The 22200-nt window shown below is 46.1% G+C and overlaps 1 protein-coding gene across 3 annotated transcripts in view; it reads left to right on the top strand.

Annotated features, from left to right (window-relative positions):
• LOC129713909 (receptor-type tyrosine-protein phosphatase H-like) overlaps positions 1–22200 on the top strand; it is a 56894-nt gene that overhangs the window by 9598 nt on the left and 25096 nt on the right. For 2 of the 3 annotated variants that reach the window (XM_055663287.1, XM_055663285.1), the window contains exons 3-9: positions 5690–5968; positions 13601–13879; positions 15349–15627; positions 17044–17322; positions 18746–19024; positions 20212–20490; positions 21513–21791. In XM_055663287.1, coding sequence (XP_055519262.1) covers positions 5690–5968; positions 13601–13879; positions 15349–15627; positions 17044–17322; positions 18746–19024; positions 20212–20490; positions 21513–21791 — 1953 coding nt within the window. The remainder of the gene's footprint in view (positions 1–5689; positions 5969–13600; positions 13880–15348; positions 15628–17043; positions 17323–18745; positions 19025–20211; positions 20491–21512; positions 21792–22200) is intronic. The other variant, XM_055663286.1, reaches the window with a different exon arrangement.

Below are 22200 nucleotides of genomic sequence, written 5' to 3'. Positions count from 1 at the left end.
CCCTTTAGCCACAAGGGCCACATCTAACTCCCTCTTAAATATAGCATGCTCCATATCGCACAGTTAAATGTCATACGTATTTGGTGACAGTAACATGTTAGTGTTAGTGTTAATGTGCGGGGATCGCTGGTCGGTGTAGACTCGGTGGGCCGAAGGGCTTGTTTCCTCACTGTGTTTCTGAACTAAACAAAACTAAACAGATGGCATTTCATCAGAACCGAGAACCACTTTAACTCAAACACACAGAAGTAAAAAAAAGGCTAGGGAGAACAAGAATAATATACCTGAAGATAGGCTCAAAAAGCTGGAGTAACTCAGCGGGACAGGCAGCATCTCTGGAGAGAAGGAATGGGTGACGTTTCGGGTCGAGACCCTTCTTCAGACTGGTTAGGGATAAGAGGAAACGAGAGATACAGAAGGTGATGTGGAAAGATAAAACACAATGAATGAAAGATATGCAAAAAAGTAACAATGACAAAGGAAACAGGCCATTGTTAGCTGTTTTTAGCAAACATAGAAAATAGGTGCAGGAGTCGGCCATTCGGCCCTTCGAGCCTGCACCGCCATTCAATATGACCATGGCTGATCATCCAACTCAGTATCCTGTACCTGCCTTCTCTCCATACCCCCTGATCCCTTTAGCCACATCTTAAATATAGCCAATGAACTGTGGCCTCAACTACATTCTGTGGCAGAGAGTTCCACAGATTCACCACTCTCTGTGTGAAAAATGTTTTCCTCATCTCGGTCCTAAAGGATTTCCCCCTTATCCTTAAACTGTGACCCCTTGTTCTGGACTTCCCCAACATCAGGAACAATCTTCCTGCATCTAGCCTGTCCAACCCCTTAAGAATTTTGTAAGTTTCTATAAGATCCCCCCCTCAATCTATAAGATCCCCCCTCAATATAGCAGAGCTCGCTATAGGATCTTTGGTTTGTAGGGTTGAAAATGAGAAGCTGGTGCAACTTGGGTGGGGGAGGGATAGAGAGGGAGGGAATGCCGGGGCTACTTGAAGTGAGGGAAATCAATATTCATACCACTGGGGTGTAAGCTGCCCAAGCGAAATATGAGATGTTATTCCACCAATTTGCATTTAGCCTCACACTGACAATGGAAGAGGCCTAGGACAGAAAGGTGTCGTGATTCTGTGGTTTATCAATTGGCTGAAGATAGGCTGATGATAAAACAAATGATAATTGTGTGAGAGGCGATGTGTGCAGGGAATAAGGTTGGGTGTACCAGGATTATAATAATAATAATAATAATTTTATTTATAGAGCACTTTAAAAAAAAACATAGCTGCAACAAAGTGCTGTACATCACTAATCATTGACAAAACAGTTAATACACACCAAAAATAACAATCAAAAGAAATAGTAGGAAAAGACATGTAAAATAAAGAAACATCAAAAACACCACAAACAGAAGCAAAGCCTCAGGCATGGTCAAAAGCCAGGGAGTACAAATGTGTTTTAACACTGGATTTGACGACGGACAGAGAGGGGGCCTGTCTGATGTGCAACGGCAGGGTGTTCCAGAGTGCCGGAGCAGCAACAGAGAAGGCTCTATCCCCTCTGAGCCTCCGACTAGACCTCGGTACCTCCAGGAGCAGCTGACCAGCTGACCTGAGGGACCGGGCAGGAGCGTATGGGTGGAGCAGCTCAGAGAGGTAAGGCGGGGCGAGCCCATTCAGAGATTTAAAAACAAATAACAATGATTCATATAAATAGATCTCAATGAAAGGTTGAAACTTCTGATAAGGTTGACATATCTTTGAGAATAGGGAAGATTCAAACAAGAGGACATGACTTCAGAATTAAGGGACAAAAGTTTAACGGTAATATGAGGGGGAACTTCTTTACGCAGAGATTGGTGGCGGTGTGGAATGAGCTCCCAGTGGAAGTGGTGGAGGCAGGTTCATTGGTATCATTTAAAAATAAATTGGATAGGCATATGGATGAGAAGGGAATGGAGGGTTATGGTATGAGTGCAGGCAGGTGGGACTAAGGGGAAAAAAAAAGTTGTTCGGCACGGACTTGTAGGGCCGAGATGGCCTGTTTCCGTGCTGTAATTGTTATATGGTTATATATGGGAAGTAGGGAGGTTGTTCCCCCGAAAGGGGTTGTACAGAAACATGTTGCAGTCGCCAAATACGGAAGATATTTAACGGTGAGATATGGAGCATGGGGAGACACACCAGCGTAATTCCTCATCACAGAAGGAACTATAGTTTAGTTTGGTTCAGTTTAGAGATACAGCGCAGAAACAGGCCCTTCGGCCCACCGAGTCCGTGCCGACCAGCGATCCCTGCACACTAACACTATCCTACACACACACACACACACACTAGGGACGATTTTTACATTTACAGCAAGCCAATTATCCTACACGCCTGTATGTCTCTGGAGTGTGGGAGGAAACTGAAGATCTCGGAGAAAACCCATGCAGGTTACATACAAACTCCGTACAGACAGCACCCGTAGTCGGGATCGAACCTGGGTCTCCTTTATTTTGAAACTTTTTTTTTTGTTTTTTTGTTTTTGTTTTTTTTTGTTTATTTTATTAGAAGTGAATACAGCACAAAACAGTACAGTGGCACCTAATTTTAGGTGCCAACTATGTAATACCGTAATCCATTCTATGTACAACCTCTAGTTTTATGTTATAAGAAGGAAGTAAGCAGGACAAGAAAAAGAAAACAATAGAAAGGGGAAAAAGTGGAAAAATAGATGGTAGAGAGTAGAAAAACGTGAAGTGTGTGTATATAAAAAATAAAAAAAAGGAAGAGAGAAAGTGGAAAGTAGAAATAGAAGAGAAGGCCCCTTAAAAGAGAATTTTTCAAATCTGTATTCGGAGATGTAGCTCTATCCGCGTCATGAACTGAAATCAGCAATCCTTACGGTACCGCTGCATCACATGATTCCAAAAAGTCGATGAAAGGAGACCAACTCCTTAAGAATTGGTCATATTTATCTATTAGTCGGAGTCTCATTTCTTCAATGCGTGCTATGTCCATCATATTCCTAATCCACATTTTAACAGTTGGTGTAGTTGTATTTTTCCAAAATTTAAGTATCAATTTCTTTCCAATTATTAACCCATAATTAAAAAAAACATTTTGATCTTTATTTAAATTGGTATCTTCTCCTATTATTCCAAATATAATCCATTCCGTTTTGGGTTCTATTCTTGACTTGAAAATCTTTGTAAATATATCAAATATATCACTCCAAAATGTATTCAACTTTGTACATCCAACAAATGAGTGTGTTATATTAGCGTTTTGAAACAAACATTTATCGCATCTGGGAGAGACGTTTGGATAAAATTTATTCAACCTCGTTTTTGAATAATATAGTCTATGTAATAATTTCTTTTATTTGGAAACTGAACGGGTTTTCACAGGTGGGTGTATGGAACAAGCTGCCAGAGGGGGTAGTTGAGGCTGGGACTACCCCAACGTTTAAGAAACAGTTAGACAGGTACATGGATAGGACAGGTTTGGAGGGATATGGGCCAAACGCAGGTAGCTGGGACATGTTGGCCAGTATGGGCAAGTTGGGCTGAAGGGCCTGTTTCCATTCTGTAGCACTCTATGACTGTAAGATGGAGGGGGGAGGGGGAGGGGGGAGTTGGTAATTTTAGACAGCGTGGATAAAAAGGATTAAATAACTCGCTTCTAGTCCATAAATCCCATAAATCTCAGTGATCTACAAAATCACTGTAGATGATCTACAAAAGAGTAAGCAGAGCAGGAAGAAGAGTAAATAAAAAAGGCACTTGGTGGAAATAAGGGTTTTTTTTTTCAATGCATTGACTTGACCTCTAAGCTGATAGTTATGTAAATATGAATGAGCTAGGAGGAGATTATGACATTTGAAATGTGGCCAACTCACCTTTGTCCCTTGTCGACATTCCAGGGATTTCCCAATCTGTTTTTCTTTCCTTATTACACCACGCAAGCCCATTTAGCGAATGCATTATCTCTCAGCCACACAATTCCATCGCTCCATTTACCCCTGAGTTCCTGTAATGTATGCTTCCCCCACCAGCCCGTCGACATTCCCCTTCCATTCTTTCTCCACTCACCCAGGTTAAGGGGCAATGCACGGTGGCCAGTTGACATCACAACGCATCTTTAGGGTTGTGCAGGCAAATCAGGGCACCAAGCGGAGACTTTGTCACAGAGGTCACAAGGTCATAAGTGATAGGAGCAGAATTAGGCCATTCGGCCCATCGACTCTACTCCGCTATTCAATCATGGCTGATCTATCTCTCCCTCCCAACCCCATTCTCCTGCCCTCTCCCCATAACCCCTGGCACCCGTACTAATCAAGAATCTACCTATCTCTGCCTTAAATATATCCACTGACTTGGCCTCCACAGCCGTCTGTGGCAAAGAATTCCACAGATTTTCCATCCTCCGACTAAAGAGATCCCTTCTCACCTCCTTCCGAAAAGCTTGAAAGGTTTCAGAAAAGATTTAGGTGGATGTTCAAGATTCAAGATTCAAGTAAGTTTATTGTCATGTGTCCCAGATAGGACAATGAAATTCTTGCTTTGCTTCAGCACAACAGAACATAGTAGGCATGAATACAGAACAGATCAGTGTGTCCATATACCATTATATAAATATATACACACATGAATAAATAAAACAGATAAAGTGCAAAAAAACAGATAATGGGCTATTAATGGTACACAAAAGTGCTGGAGAAACTCAGCGGGTGCAGCAGCATCTATGGAGCGAAGGAAATAGGTAACGTTTCGGGCTGAAACCCGTCTTCAGACTGATAGAGGGTGGGGGGGGAGAAGGAAGGAAAAAGGGAGGAGGAGGAGCCCGAGGGCGGGGGGATGGGAGGAGACAGCTCGAGGGTTAAGGAAGGGGAGGAGACGGCAAGGGCTAGCAAAATTGGGAGAATTCAATGTTCATGCCATCCGGACGCAAGCAACCCAGGCGGAATATGAGGTGCTGTTCCTCCAATTTCCGGTGTTGCTCACTCTGGCAATGGAGGAGACCCAGGACAGAGAGGTCGGATTGGGAATGGGAGGGGGAGTTGAAGTGCTGAGCCACCGGGAGGTCAGGTAGGTTCTTGCGGACTGAGCGGAGGTGTTCGGTGAAACGATCGCCCAACCTCCGCTTAGTCTCCCCGATGTAAATCAACTGGCATCTAGAGCAGCGGATGCAGTAGATGAATGGGCTATTAATGTTCAGAGTTTAGATGTTGCCTGGACTAGAGGGTGTGAGCTGTACGGAGAGGTTGAGTAGGCTGGGACTCTATTCCATGGAGCGTAGGAGGATGAGGGGAGATCTTATAGAGGTGTACAAAATCATGAGATGAATAGATCGGGTAGATGCGCAGAGTTTTTTACGTAGTAGGGGAATTGAGGACCAGAGGACAGATGTTCAAGGTGAAGGGGAAAAGATTTAATGGGAATCAGAAGGGTAACTTTTTCACACAGGGTGGTGGGTGTATGGAACAAGTTACCAGAGGAGGCAGGTGAGGCAGGGACTATCCCATTCATGTAAGAAACATTTGGGCAGGTACATGGATAGGACAGGATTGGAGGGATATTTACCAAGCGCAGGCAGGTGGGACTAGTGTAGCTGGGACATTGTTGGCTGGTGTGGGCGAGTTGGGCTGAAGGGACTGTTTCCACGCTGTATCACTCCGCCTCTCTCTTCAGATCCCTCTCCAGTGACTGGACTGTCTGTGGTGAACAGGACAACAGATTCGTTATGGATTGAATGGACGGCACCGAATGATACAACAGCCTCGGATTACACCTACAACGTTACAGTCACTAATGTTGCTGGCGGTGTTAGTTGGACCAATAGCACGGGTAAAGACGAGGTAACATTCACAGCGACAGGGCTGCATCCTGGGGATCAATACCAGCTGTCGGTGCGGTCAGTCACACCTGGGAACATACCGAGCACACCTGTGCAGGTGACCAGCACCACAAGTAAGTAACTCCTGAAGAGACAGTAACTGTTCTAATGCCTCCCTCAGTACCGGCTCCAGCTCCAGAACCAGGCGGCACTTACATAATCCTGACTGAAGTGGTTCCTATTTATTTAGTTTGGCAGTTCTGAATAAAAATTATATTTCACCCTTGCTTTTCAATACTGAACAGAAACGCATAGCATTTCAAGTTTGCACATTCTCCCCCCCTCCTGCGTGGGTTTTCTCCGAGATCTTCGGTTTCCTCCCACACTCCTCAAACATAGAGGTTTGTAGCTTAATTGGATACTTGGTATAGTTGTCCCTGGTGTGTGTGGATATTACCATCTGGTTTGGGAACTGCTCTGCCCAGGACAAGAAGGCTCTGCAGAGAGTAGTGCGTTCGGCCGAACGCACTATGGGAACTTCACTCGCCCCCCTGCAGGAACTATACATCAGGAGGTGCAACTCCAGAGCTAATAAAATCATGGGAGACCCCTTCCACCCCTGCAACGGACTGTTCCAGCTGCTACGGTCAGGCAAACGCCTCCGTTGCCATGCTGTGGGAACGGAGAGGTTGAGAAGGAGTTACTTCCCAGAGGCCATTCGGACTGTAAACTCCTATCTCACCAGGGACCAACGTTTACTGAACCACTCTACCGTTTTTTCAAAATTGCTGTTTTTTTTCCCTTTTTCCTTCCACCCACAATATTTAATATGTAAAAGAATATGTGATTTTACTTCGGAGTCACGTGAGCGACTACGTGAAGAACTCGCTCAGCACGCTTGCGCGGCATTGCGTTCAGCAGTGCAACAGCGGGAGTCAGGCGCTCCCGCTACAGGTTAAAAGACGGACCATCAGGTAAGTTACTCTGAGGTTGGTTTTCTCTTGGCAAGGAGAGCCTTCTGCTTTGTTTCCACAGCAAGAATATGAACAAGAAAAGGCTCTTGAAGAAACCTGTCCCCCGCTCGACCGCTATGTGGCAGCCCCACGTGCAGGAAGGCCATTAGAGCCTAAACTAGCGGCCAGCATCAACCACATTTCCAACAGGCCCCTACAGGAGCAGGTGGTTAATGAGGTCTTAGAATTGTACACAGCTCCTGAAAATTGTGAGTGCCTCAAAGTGCCGGCTGTCAACAGTCAAATCTGGGGGCACGTCGGGACAAATATTCGGAACCAGGAGCTGAAACTGCAGCGGATCCTCAGGCTCCTGACGTCAGCCATCACATCATTTGCTCGTTCTGTGGACAATACAGAAATGAGCACAAACCAACAGGACACTCTTGCGCTGTTGTGCAACACGCAGTTCGAGATACATAACCTCCGTAAAGAAATTATAAGACCTGCCCTCAATCCAAAATTCGCGGGGTTGTGCAAAACACCAGCCACTGAGCCAGACACACTGCTCTTTGGCAAAGACTTCACTAAAAAAGTCAAGGATATGGAAGAGGCCTCTAAAACGTTCGGTCTCATGAGGGCAGTCCCCGGGACGAGCAAACCCAAAACAACAATACCCAAGCGGCAGCACCCCATCGCGTTCACCAGTCAACGTCTACCCTATGGGACTGGTGAAAGCTCGGAGTCCGCATATCACCACCGGAAGTCTTTTTTAGACCAAGGCCCAGAGCGGACCCCATGGAAAATGCGCCACCCCCAAACATCACCGCCACGTCAGACAACGTGCAAGACTCGCTGGTCTGGGAAGCGACAGAAGAAACACCCATAACCATGGAGGTAGGTGGGTCTGGTTCCTACCAGCATATAGAAAGTAGGGGCGCTATACTAACAGGGGGGAGATTACACCTGTTTGAGCAAGCATGGAAGTCTATCACGAATGACAAGTATATACTCAATGTCATTAGTGGATACAAAATACAATTTATACTAGAAAAATTGCCACCAGTTCATCATTCGCCCCAAAGGGTCTTTTCCCTCTCAGCTAAAGAGAAACGAGAGGGACAAGCTGAACTGGGGAGGCTAATCACAAAGGGTATCATTGAAAAAACAAACATGAACCCTTGGAATTTGTGTCAAATATATTCACTAAAACTAAAAAGATGGTGGATGTCACATCATCATTGACTTAACTTCACTAAATATGTTTGTTAAGTATGTACATTTCAAAATGGAAACATTTGTAACTGCCAAACAACTGATTTCCAAAGGATACTTCATGGCAAGCATTGACCTTAAAGATGCTTACTCTTCAGTACCTATTCACAAGGGTCATCGCAAATATCTGAAATTTACCAGGATGGGGCAGCTATGGCAGTTTAAAGCATTACCCAATGGTTTAACATCAGCCCAAGATTATTCACCAAGATGCTAAAACCAGCCCTGGCAATATTAAGAAGACAAAAACATATTGTCATGGCATATCTTGATGATATCTTAATAGTAGGCAAGACCATGGAATTGGCTGTATTAGCTGTGTCAGCTACCAAACAGTTGTTCGAAACCTTGGGATTTGTCTTACATCCAGATAAATCAAAGATGAAGCCATCCACAACCATGGACTGCTTGGGCTTCACAATTAACTCAGTCCACATGTCTGTAACTTTGCCAAAAGACAAAACAACTGAATTGGCACAAACATGTAACAATTTAACGGTCAACGATCGACAAGTAGCAAGAGTAATTGGGGAAAATGGTAGCAGCATTTCCGGCTACACAATTTGGACCTTTGCACTATCAAAACTTACAAAGAGCAAAGGTACAGGCACTAAAACGACATGCAGGTCATTATGATCTTATCATGAAATTACCCACTGAAGCAATATCAGAACTACAGTGGTGGGGGGCAAAAAACGTTTGGCATAGTTTCAGCCCTATCATCATCATTAACCCTACTTTAGTTATCCAAACAGATGCCAGTGCTCAAGGCTGGGGAGCGACTAACTCCATATCCAGCACAGGTGGTAGATGGACTAACCTAGAGTCATCGTTACTACTTACACTGGGCATTAACTATCTAGATGTTGGGTGCCTTTTATGGTTTAAAAGCATATGCATCAAATATGCATCACTTGCATGTACGGTTACAAATAGACAATACTACGGTGGTGGCCTATATTAATCACATGGGCGGCATAAAATCGATATCATGCGACAAATTGGTCAACACAATTTGGCAATGGTGTGTCGAAAGACATATTTGGCTATCAGCAACTTACCTGCCAGGTAAGCTAAATACAGTGGCAGACACCAGGTCACGCAAATGCAATGATAACACCGAATGGATGTTAAACCCCAAAGTGTTTGCAAAAATTACCAAGCAATATGGCACGCCAGATATCAACCTACCTATTTGCATTAAGGCTAAATCACCAGGTACCTATGTATGTCGCTTGGGAACCAGACCCGGAGGCAGCAGCGGTAGATGCGTTCATGCTGGATTGGGGAAATTTCTTCTTATATGCATTTCCTCCCTTCTGCCTCATCAGCCGGGTACTACGCAAAATACAAATGGCTTCAGGTATTTTGATAGTACCCGACTGGCCTACACAGCCATGGTTCCCATTACTCCACGACATGGTTGTTGAAACCCCGATGATATTTCCCAGTAGCCCAGAATTATTAACCCACCCAGTATCTGGCATAAGCAAACCGTGCCATGAAAAAATCAAACTCCTGGGTTGCAGATTTTGAAAAGACCGTTACTGAGACTGGGATTGTCAGAAACCACCATCAACACCATGACAGCATCCCACCGAACATCCACAAGAAAACAGCACTTGTCCAGCATAAAAAAATGGGAGAAGTACTGCTTGGATACAGGGACCACCTACTCAACCGCTACAGTTACCAACGTACTGGAGTTCTTGGCAGCCCTTCACCACGATGAAGGACTCAGCTACAGTGCCATCAACACAGCTAGAAGTGCCCTGTCTGTCTATTTAAAACAAGCACCAGGACAACAGGCCATGGGGTCCCACCCGCTGGTGGTCAAACTAATGAAGGGTATTTACAACTCTAACCCCCCTAGACCAAGGTACACCCATATATGGGATGTCAGTGTGGTCCTGACAAACCTCAGGGAATGGCCACTAGCCAGATCCCTCACCCTGGAACAATCTACGCTCAAAACACTCATGTTGATGGCACTTGTATCTGCACAGAGGGTCCAGTCACTACACCTATTGCGACTGGACAACATGATCACAGCTCCAGACCAGATCTCTTTCATTATCCAGGGACTGATCAAACAGAGCAGACCAGGAACACCTAATCCAGTCGTGGAATTCCGGGCTTACCCGCCAGAACCACGGTTATATGCCATGACCCACCTACTGTCCTACATAGACACAATCAAAAATATTCGAGGGAGTGAAAAAGCCTTATGGGTCAGTCATAAAAAACCTTATGGTCGGGTGACGAGCCAAACCATTTCAAGGTGGCTCAAGCAGGTGCTGAAAGCTGCTGGGATAAACACTACCATGTACAAATCTCACTCCACCAGGGCAGCATCCACGTCAACGGCCTAAAGAATGGACGTGCCTAAAGACCACATCCTGGCTACAGCAGGATAGTCTGGGGGAAAGAATGTTCCGAACTTTTTATAATAAGCCGTTTGCAAAACCTGCTTTATTTGCAGAAAAAAGTTTACAGAGTGCAAATATATAATTTAAGCCCAGGGGAGCAATTTAATTTCTTTGTTGTTATTGTTAATAAATACCATTGTGTTTTTCTACAAACAGATTCATTGGTTGATTACGATAACACACTTCCTCCCTCAAGGACTTCGGCAGTGAGTGAAGTATTAACTGGTACACGGTTTGAATCACAGAGCTTTAAAATCTTCACGTAGTCACTCACGTGACTCCGAAGTAAAATAGTAAGATTAAACGAGAACTTACCAGTTTGAAGTTTGATCTGTATTTTATGAGGAGTTACGATGAGGGATTACGTGCCCTCCGCTCCCACCCTCAATAATAGAGGTCAAACTGGTAACTAAGCTCTCCTTTTCTTTACTATGTTTATTTCAATAACTGTGTCTGTCTGTGATTCCACACCGCTGCTTTGAAGTATGCCGCGCATGCGTGCTGAGCGGGCTCTTCACGTAATCCCTCATCGTAACTCCTCATAAAATACAGATCAAACTTCAAACTGGTAAGTTCTCGTTTAATCTTACTAATCTGTTCCATTCAGTTTGTAGTTTGTTTGGTTGTTTGGTTGTTTGTCTTTTTGCACAAAGTCCGCGAGCATTGCTACTTTTCATTTCATTGCACATCTCGTATGTGTATGTGACAAATAAACTTGACTTGACTTGAGATAGTGTTCGTGTGCTGGTGGGATGGCTGGTCGGCACGGACAGGGTGGGCCGAAGGGCCTGTTTCCGCGCTGTATCTCTAAACTAAAATAATGAGTAAGTAACTCCTGAAGAGACAGTAACTGCTCCAACACCTCCAAAAGTTCTACGCCCATTGCAAGAGATATTTGCATCATCCTGACCACAGTAGTTTGCATTTGCCAGGCAGAAGTTTGACTGTTCTGCATGAAGATTACTAAGGGCTTGGCCACGCTAGAGGCAGGAAACATGTTCCCGATGTTGGGGGAGTCCAGAACCAGGGGCCACACACACAGTTTAAGAATAAGGAGTAAGCCATTTAGAACGGAGACGAGGAAACACTTTTTCTCACAGAGAGTGGTGAGTCTGTGGAATTCTCTGCCTCAGAGGGCGGTGGAGGCAGGTTCTCTGGATGCTTTCAAGAGAGGGCTAGATAGGGCTCTTAAAAATAGCGGAGTCAGGGGATATGGGGAGAAGGCAGGAACGGGGTACTGATTGGGGATGATCAGCCATGATCAAATTGAATGGCGGTGCTGGCTCGAAGGGCCGAATGGCCTACTCCTGCACCTATTGTCTATTGTCTATTGAAACTAGCATTTCAATCAGCATTAAGATCCAGAGCCATTTTTAACAGAGTCTACGTTGAAAAGCACATTCACTCACCCCCCTGCAGGAACTATACAACAGGAGGTGCAACTCCAGAGCAAACAAAATCATGAGAGACCTCTTCCACCCCTGCAACGGACTGTTCCAGCCGCTACGGTCTGGCAAACGCCTCCGTTGCCATGCAGTGAGAACGGAGAGGTTGAGAAGGAGTTTCTTCCCAGAGGCAATTCGGACTGTAAACGCCTATCTCACCAGGGACTAACTCTACAGAACGCTTTTCCTTCTATTATTTATTATGTAAAAGAATATGTGTGTTATGATTGTGTTTATAATTTGTTTGGTTGTTTTGTTGTTTGTCTTTTGCACAAAAGTCCGCGAGCATTGCCACTTTCATTTCACTGCACATCTCGTATGAGTATGTGACAAATAAACTTGACTTGACTTGACTTGTATGGAGCTGCAGTCACCCAGTGCACCCCAGACACACAATGCTGGAGTAACTCAGCGGGTCAGGCAGCTTCTCTGAAGAAAAATAACAGGTGATGTTTCAGGTCAAGACCCTTCTTTCTTCATCCAATTGGCCTTGGTAAAATTGTAAATTGTTGTTGGTGTGTAGAATGGTGTTAGCGTGCAGGGATCACTGGTCGGCACGGACTCGATGGGATGAAGGGCCTGTTTCTGTGGAGTACCTCTAACCATATAACCATATAACAATTACAGCACGGAAACAGGCCATCTCGGCCCTACAAGTCTGTGCCGAACAATTTTTTTTCCCCTTAGTCCCACCTGCCTGCACTCATACCATAACCCTCCATTCCCTTCTCATCCATATGCCTATCCAATTTATTTTTAAATGATACCAATGAACCTGCCTCCACCACTTCCACTGGAAGCTCATTCCACACCGCTACCACTCTCTGAGTAAAGAAGTTCCCCCTCATATTACCCCTAAACTTCTGTCCCTTAATTCTGAAGTCATGTCCTCTTGTTTGAATCTTCCCTATTCTCAAAGGGAAAAGCTTGTCCACATCAACTATGTCTATCCCTCTCATCATTTTAAAGACCTCTATCAAGTCCCCCCTTAACCTTCTGCGCTCCAGAGAATAAAGACCTAACCAGAGAATAAAGATCTAAAGACTAAAACATCTCAAGCTGTAGATGCTGGAATCTGGAGAAAAATGCAAAGTGTTGGAGGAATTCGCTGGTTGAGGCAGCGTCCGTGGAGGGAATGAACAGTCAATGTTCTGGGTCTAGATCCTTAATCGGAAGAAAGATCCACACCTGAAACATTGTGTGTTCATTTCCCTTCCACAGATGCTGCCTGACCCATTGGGTTCTTCCAGCAGAATATACACACATACAAGAAGCTGGAGTAACTCAGCGGGTCAGACAGCATCTCCGGAGACAGGGAATAGGTGACATTTCAGGTCGAGACCTGACCTGAAACATCACCCATTCACCCATTCCTTCGCTCCAGAGATGCTGCCTGTCCCACTGAGTTACTCCAGCTGTTTGTGTCTATCTTCGGTTTAAACCAGCATCTGCAGTTCCTTCCTACACATGTTGCTTTGATTCATTTTCATTGTTTTTTAATAAGGTGGTGTGTTGTATTCCTCACTGATGGTGGAGTCACTGATAATCCAGACCAGTCAGTCAATGTTCACCACACACACGTTGTGCTGGACACACAGCTCAAGGGCACTCGAGATTCAGGGGTGTGTCACACAATCTAACCCCTCCCTCTGCCTCTCTCGTAACAGATCCCTCTCCAGTGACTGGACTGTCTGTGGTGAACAGGACAACAGATTCGTTAAGCATTGAATGGATGCAACCGAATGATACAAGAGCCTCGGATTACACCTACAACGTTACAGTCACTAATGTTGCTGGCGGTGTTCGTTGGACCCAGAGCACGAGTAAAGGCAAGACAACATTCACAGTGACAGGGCTGCAACCTGGGGATCAATACCAGCTGTCGGTGCAGTCTGTTACACCTGAGGACACACTGAGCACACCTGTGGAGGTGACAAGCACCACAAGTAAGTAACTCCTGAAGAGACAGTAACTGCTCTAATGCCTCCCTCAGTTTCAATAGACAATAGACAATAGGTGCAGGAGTAGGCCATTTGGCCCTTCGAGCCAGCACCGCCATTCAATGTGATCATGGCTGATCATCCCCAATCAGTATCCCGTTCCTGCCTTCTCCCCATATCCCCTGACTCCGCTATTTTTAAGAGCCCTATCAAGCTCTCTCTTGAAAGTATCCAGAGAACCTGCCTCCACCGCCCTCTGAGGTAGCGAATTCCACAGACTCACAACTCTCTGTGAGAAAAAGTGTTTCCTCATCTCAATGGCTTACTCCTTATTCTTAAACTGTGGCCCCTGGTTCTGGACTCCCCCAACATCGGGAACATGTCCATTGCAAGAGATATTTGCATCAACCTGACTAGTAATTTGTGTTTCCCAGGCAGTGGTTTGACAGTTCTGAATAGAATAGTTTCTTTATTGTCTTTGTAACATGAACAAGTCAAGTCAAGTTTATTTGTCACATACACATACGAGATGTGCAGTGAAATGAAAGTGGCATGTACCATGAACAACAAAATTTAAAATGAAACCAGCATTAAGATCCAGAACCATTTTTAAGAGTCTACATTTAAAAGCACACTCACATAGAGCTGCAGTCACCCAGTCGCATTCAGACACATAATGCTGGAGTAACTCAGCGGGTCAGGCAGCATCTCTGAAGAAAAATAACAGGTGATGTTTCAGGTCAAGACCGTTCTTCCTTCGTCCAATTGTCTTTGGTAAAATTGTAAATTGTCCTTTGTGTGTAGAATAGTGTTAGTCAAGTCAAGTCAAGTTTATTTGTCACAAACACATACGAGATGTGCAGTGAAATGAAAAGTGGAAAATGCTCGCGGACTTTTGTGCAAAAAGACAAACAAACAAACTACAAACAAACTATAAACACAATCATAAACACACACATATTCTTTTACATATTAAATATTGTGGGCGGAAGGAAAAAGGTTCAGTAAAGTTAGTCCCTGGAGAGATAGGAGTTTACAGTCCGAATGGCCTCTGGGAAGAAACTCCTTCTCATCCTCTCCGTTCTCACAGCATGGCAACGGAGGCGTTTGCCTGACCGTAGCAGCTGGAACAGTCCGTTGCAGGGGTGGAAGGGGTGGACTCTCTGCAGAGCCTTCTTGTCCTGGGCACAGCGATTCCCAAACCAGATGGTAATATTTCCGGACAAGATGCTTTCCACCGCCGCTGAGTAGTCTGCGGGGATCGCTGGTCGGCACGGACTTGGTGGGCTGAAGGGCCTGTCTCTGTGAAGTATCTCTAAAACATCTAAAGCTGCAGATGCTGGAATCTGGAGAATCCAGACCAGTCAGTCAATGTTCACCACACACACGTTGTACTGGACTCACAGCTCAAGGGCACTCGAGATTCAGGGGTGTTTCACACAATCTAACCCCTCCCTCTGCCTCTCTCATAACAGATCCCTCTCCAGTGACTGGACTGTCTGCGGTGAACAGGACAACACATTCGTTAAGGATTGAATGGACACGACCGGCTGATACAAGAGCCACTAATTACACCTACATTGTTACTGTCACTAATGTTACTCGCGGTGCTAATTCGATCACTTTCACGGGTAAAGGCAAGACAACATTCACAGCGACAGGGCTGCAACCTGGGGATCAATACCAGCTGTCGGTGCGGTCAGTCACACCTGAGGCCACACGGAGCACACCTGTGGAGGTGAAAAGCACCACAAGTAAGTAACTCCTGAAGATGCTGTAACTGCTCTAATGCCAACCTCAGTAATTAAGTCCATTACAAAAAGGTATAGTGTAGAAGTGTGAAAACACACACCCTCCCAGAAGTGTGAAAACGCACACACCCCCAGAAGTGTGAAAACGCACACCTCCAGATTCAAGGACAGTTTCTTCCCAGCTGTTATCAGGCAACTGAACCATCCTACCACAACCAGAGAGCGGCTCTGAATTATTATCTTATTATAACCAGGTTATTATCTAAATGGCGTCGTTGGGAAAAGGGGAAGTGCAACGGGATCTGGGGGTCCTTGTACATCAGTCTACGAAAGTAAGCATGCAGGTACAGCAGGCAGTGAAGAAAGCGAATGGCATGCTGGCCTTTATAACAAGAGGAATCGAGTATAGGAGCAAAGAGGTCCTTCTGCAGTTGTACAGAGCCCTAGTGAGACCACGCCTGGAGTATTGTAAGCAGTTTTGGTCTCCTAATTTGAGGAAGGACATTCTTGCATTTTATTCTTGGTTTTCTGCACCAATGATGAACGTACATGCACGACACTTTGAAGGCCAGGCTCCTGGTGCAACTGGTTGAATTGAAGCGGTCCAAGCAGAAACTCGTAAAAGCAATGGGCTCAATCACCAACTCTCCCACACCCTGGGGGCTTTGCTGAAGATACAGAGTTGATGTGGACAAGCTTTTCCCTTTGAGAATAGGGAAGATTCAAACAAGAGGACATGACTTCAGAATTAAGGGACAGAAGTTTAGGGGTAATGTGAGGGGGAACTTCTTTACGCAGAGAGTGGTAGCGGTGTGGAATGAGCTCCCAGTGGAAGTGGTGGAGGCAGGTTCATTGGTATCATTTAAAAATAAATTGGATAGGCATATGGATGAGAAGGGAATGGAGGGTTATGGTATGAGTGCAGGCAGGTGGGACTAAAGGGAGAAAAAAAATTGGTTCGGCATGAACTTGTAGGGCCGAGATGGCCTGTTTCCGTGCTGTAATTGTTATATGGTTATATGGTTATAACTCAATGGCCACCCAGGAAAATTGACCGAGTGGCAGGGTGACTGATATTCCACATCCTGTACCCAACATACACACACAATATCTGCTTGACCCACACACAGCCCAAGTACACACACAATGCAGGGTGAGTTACTCCAGCTTTTTGTGTCTATCTTCGGTTTAAACCAGCATCTGCAGTTCCTTCCTACACATGTGGCTTTGAATCATTTTCATTGTTTTTTAATAAGGTGGTGTGTTGTATTCCTCACTGATGGTGGAGTCACTGATAATCCAGACCAGTCAGTCAATGTTCACCACACACACGTTGTGCTGGACACACAGCTCAAGGGCACTCGAGATTCAGGGGTGTTTCACACAATCTAACCCCTCCCTCTGCCTCTCTCATCACAGATCCCTCTACAGTGACTGGACTGTCTGTGGTGAACAGGACAACAGATTCGTTAAGGATTGAGTGGATGCAACCGGATGATACAAGAGCCTCGGATTACACCTACAACGTTACAGTCACTAATGTTGCTGACGGTGTTGGTTCGACCAAGAGCACGGGTAAAGGCGAGGTAGCATTCACAGCGACAGGGCTGAAACCTGGGGATCAATACCAGCTGTCGGTGCAGTCAGTCACACCTGAGGACACACTGAGCACACCTGCGCAGGTGACGAACACCACAAGTAAGTAACTCCTGAAGAGACAGTAACTGCTCTAATGCCTCCCTCAGTACCGGCTCCAGCACCAGACACAGGGGCACAAGCAAAATGACATCCCCTCTTGGTTTTCTGCAACAATAGACAGCAGGAATGTAGAACATTCACAGGGGCAGCACGGTGGCGCAGCGGTAGAGTTGCCGCCTCACAGCGCCAGAGGCCCGGGTTCGATCCTGACCGCAGCTGCTGTCTGTGTGGAGTCTGTACGTTCTCTCCATGACTGGGTGGGTTTCCCCCGGGTGCTCAGGTTTCCTCCCACTCTCTGAAGATGTACAGGCAGGTTTGTAGGTTATAATAAATAATAATAATAATCTTATTTATATAGCACATTTTTAGTCAACTTGCATTGACCCCAAAGTGTTTCACATAATTACATTACATTTACACACAGGCAAAGGTGGGTGAAGTGTCTTGCCCCAAGGACACAACGACAGTATGCACTCCAAGCGGGATTCGAACCGGCTACCTTCCGGTCGCCAGCCGAACACTTAGCCCATCGTGCCATCTGTCGTCCCACCAGGTTAATTGGTTTCAGTAAACTGTCCCTGGTGTGTGTCGGGTAACGCTAGTGTACTGGGCTGATCGATGGTCGGCACGGACTCGGTGGGCCGAAGGGCCTGTTTCCACGCTGTATCTCCAAACTAAACGAAATTTTAGGCCAAACTCCCTAATGCGACTGACACTATTGTGGACTCCTGACTAGTAACAAGTGATCAAAGGAAAGGGATCATTTGTGTTTCTCTGGAGATTAGCAACAAGCAAGTTTCCCCAGAGCTCAGAGGTGTACGGCCACCTACATTTAATCCCTAGGACTATTTTTCACATACGTCTATTCACAAGGATCTCCAAAACAGCAGCAACCTCACACTGCCCCCATTCCAATGTGACCGACATCCTTTAGTTTTTAATCCTGTATGTCAGATAAGATTCAGTTTTATGGTGGGTCTTGGTTTAGTTGGTAGTTTAGAGATACGGCACGGAAACAGGCCCTTTGGCCCATCATCTCTGGGCCGAGCAGCCATCCCCGTACACCAACTCTATCCTACACACACCCACTTGGGAACATTTACATTTACACCAAGCCAGTTACCCTACAAACCCGCAGGTCATTGGAGCGTGGGAGGAAACCGGAGCACCCGGAGAAAACCCACGCTGGTCACGGGGAGAACGTACAAAGTCCGTACAGACAAACACCCGTGGATGGGATCGAACACGTGTCTCTGGCGCCGTGCGGCGGCAACTCTACCGCTGCGCCACCGTGATAATCCATACCCCGCATCTAATGGACATCTCACTATTATCAGCGGAGGCTCATTCAATAGCCAAGAGTGCTCATGATGCAGGGTGTCCCACACAATATAACCCCCTCCCTCTGCCTCTCTCTTAACAGATCCCTCTCCAGTGACTGAACTCCTTGTGGCGAACAGGACAACACATTCGTTAAGGATTGAATGGAAGTCACCGGCTGATACAAGAGCCACTAACTACACCTATATCGTTACAGTCACTAATGGTACTGGTGGTGCTAGTTCGACCACTATCAAGAGGCACGGCGGGACAACATTCACAGCGACAGGGCTGCAACCTGGGGATCAATACAAGCTGTCGGTGCAGTCAGTCACACCTGAGGACACACTGAGCACACGTGTGGAGGAGACCAGCACCACAAGTAAGTAACTCCTGCAGAGACAGCAACTGCCCCAATGCCTCCATGTCCCACTACTAGCTGGTACTCTCATGATCCTGCCATGTTTATCGGGCTACACAAAAATGCTGGAGAAACTCAGCGGGCGCAGCAGCATCTATGGAGCGAAGGAAATAGGCAACGTTTCGGGCCGAAACCCTTCTTGAGTCTGAAGAAGGGTTTCGCCCCGAAACGTTGCCTATTTCCTTCGCTTTATAGATGCTGCTGCACCCGCTGAGTTTCTCCAGCATTTTTGTCTACCTTCGATTTTCCGGCATCAGCAGTTGTTTCTTGAACACAAATGTTTATCAGACAGTAGATTAGTTTGGTTTAGAGATACAGCATTTAAGGAAACCGGCCATTCGGCCCAACCAAATCCGCGGCCACCATTGTCCGATCCTACACACGGAAGCCAATTTAACCTACAAACCCTGCATGTATTCGGAAACCGGAGCACCCGGAGAAAACCCACGCGGTCACGGGGAGAACGTACAAACCCCGTACAGACAAGCGCCAGACTTGTCTGGATTAAAGCGGGCTCTCTGGCGCTGTGAGGCAGCAACTCTACCGCTGCGCCATCGTGCCAGCCAATAAAATAGTTCGATATTTCTGAATAAACTAGAATTTTGCCCTTGGTTTTTACTCTATCGATAGGTTAACCATAAAGGCATAACATGTGGCAATAGGTACTACCCTCTCTAGTATCCACCTATTTCACCTCTGGGCTCCAATGTGTTTCTGCTGAAGCCTGAACAGAACCATTATGCTGAGAGAATGGAGCAGCTGGGCTTGTACACTTTGGAGTTTAGAAGGATGAGAGTGAGGGGATCTCATTGAAAGATATAAGATTGTTAGGGGCTAGGGTTTATATCTGTTTGACCCACACATAGCCCAAGGACACACAGGCTGAGTTACTCCAGCTTTTTGTGTCTATCTTCGGTTTAAACCAGCATCTGCAGTTCCTTCCTACACATGTTGCTTTGAATTATTTTCATTGCTTTTTAATAAGGTGGTGTGTTTTATTCCTCACTGATGGTGGAGTCACTGATAATCCAGACCAGTCAGTCAATGTTCACCACACACACGTTGTGCTGGACACACAGCTCAAGGGCACTCGAGATTCAGGGGTGACTCACACAATCTAACCCCTCCCTCTGCCTCTCTCGTCACAGATCCCTCTACAGTGACTGGACTGTCTGTGGTGAATGGGACAACAGATTCGTTAAGGATTGAGTGGATGCAACCGGATAATACAAGAGCCTCGAATTACACCTACAACGTTACAGTCACTAATGTTGCTGGCGGTGTTGGTTGGACCAAGAGCACGAGTAAAGGCGAGGTAGCATTCATAGCGACAGGGCTGCAACCTGGGGATCAATACCAGCTGTTGGTGCAGTCAGTCACACCTGAGGACACACTGAGCACACCTGCACAGGTGACCAGCACCACAAGTAAGTAACTCCTGAAGAGACAGTAACTGCTCTAATGCCCCCCTCAGTACCGGCTCCAGCTCCAGACACAGGGGCACGAGCAAAATGACATCCCCTCTTGGTTTTCTGCATCAATGATGAACGTACATGCACGACACTTTGAAGGCCAGGCTCCTGGTGCAACTGGTTGAATTGAAGAGGTCCAAGCAGAATCTCGTAAAAGCGATGGGCTCAATCACCAACTCTCCCACACCCTGGAGTATTGCGTACAGTTTTGGTCTCCTAATTTGAGGAAAGACATTCTTGCCATAGAGGGAGTACAGAGAAGGTTCACCAGACTGATTCCTGGGATGTCAGGACTTTCATATGAAGAAAGACTGGATAGACTCGGCTTGTACTCGCTAGAATTTAGAAGATTGAGGAGGGATCTTATAGAAACGTACAAAATTCTTAAGGGGTTGGACAGGCTAGATGCAGGAAGATTGTTCCCGATGTTGGGGAAGTCCAGAACACAGTTTAAGGATAAATGGGAAATATTTTAGGACTGAGATGAGAAACACATTTTTCACACAGAGAGTGGTGAATCTGTGGAATTTGATGATGGAGATATGTTTTTATCCCTGGGAACTTTGCTGAACATAACTCAATGGCCACCCAGGAAAATTGACCAAGGGGCAGGCAATGGCAGGGTGACTGATATTCCACATCCTGTACCCAACAATACACACACAATATCTGCTTGACCCACACACAGCCCAAGTACACACACAATGCAGGGTGAGTTACTCCAGCTTTTTGTGTCTATCTTCGGTTTAAACCAGCATCTGCAGTTCCTTCCTACACATGTGGCTTTGAATCATTTTCATTGTTTTTTAATAAGGTGGTGTGTTTTATTCCTCACTGATGGTGGAGTCAATGATAATCCAGACCAGTCAGTCAATGTTCACCACACACACGTTGTGCTGGACACACAGCTCAAGGGCACTCGAGATTCAGGGGTGTTTCACACAATCTAACCCCTCCCTCTGCCTCTCTCGTCACAGATCCCTCTACAGTGACTGGACTGTCTGTGGTGAATGGGACAACAGATTCGTTAAGGATTGAATGGATGCAACCGGCTGATACAAGAGCCTTGAATTACACCTACAACGTTACAGTCACTAATGTTGCTGGCGGTGTTGGTTGGACCCAGAGCACGAGTAAAGGCGAGGTAGCATTCACAGTGACAGGGCTGCAACCTGGGGATCAATACCAGCTGTTGGTGCGGTCAGTCACACCTGAGGACACATGGAGCACACCTGCACAGGTGACAAGTACCACAAGTAAGTAACTCCGACCCAAACGCCCGAGTAGTAACAGCACAGTTTAGCCCAAAATACGGGATTAGCCCATCTAACACAGGCCAGTTGGCAACCCTAGATACAGCATGGAAACAGGCCCTTCGGCCCACCAAGTCGGTGCCGACCAGCGGTCACCCGTACCCTAGTTCTATCCCACACACGGGATTATTTACAGAAGCTGATTAAGCCACAAACCTGAAGGTGGACAAAAATGCTGGAGAAACTCAGCGGGTGCAGCAGCATCTACGGAGCGAAGGAAATAGGCAACGTTTCGGGCTGCTGAGTTACTCCAGCATTTTGTGTCTAACCACACAATTTGAGTTGGACACACACAGCGGGAGAGCACTCAGGAAATAGGGTGCCCCACACACACAATCTAACCCCTGCCTCT

Source organism: Leucoraja erinacea, chromosome 37 (assembly GCF_028641065.1).
Source record: "Leucoraja erinacea ecotype New England chromosome 37, Leri_hhj_1, whole genome shotgun sequence".
Classification (NCBI taxonomy): domain Eukaryota; kingdom Metazoa; phylum Chordata; class Chondrichthyes; order Rajiformes; family Rajidae; genus Leucoraja; species Leucoraja erinaceus.
This window is presented reverse-complemented; position numbering and strand designations above follow the sequence as displayed.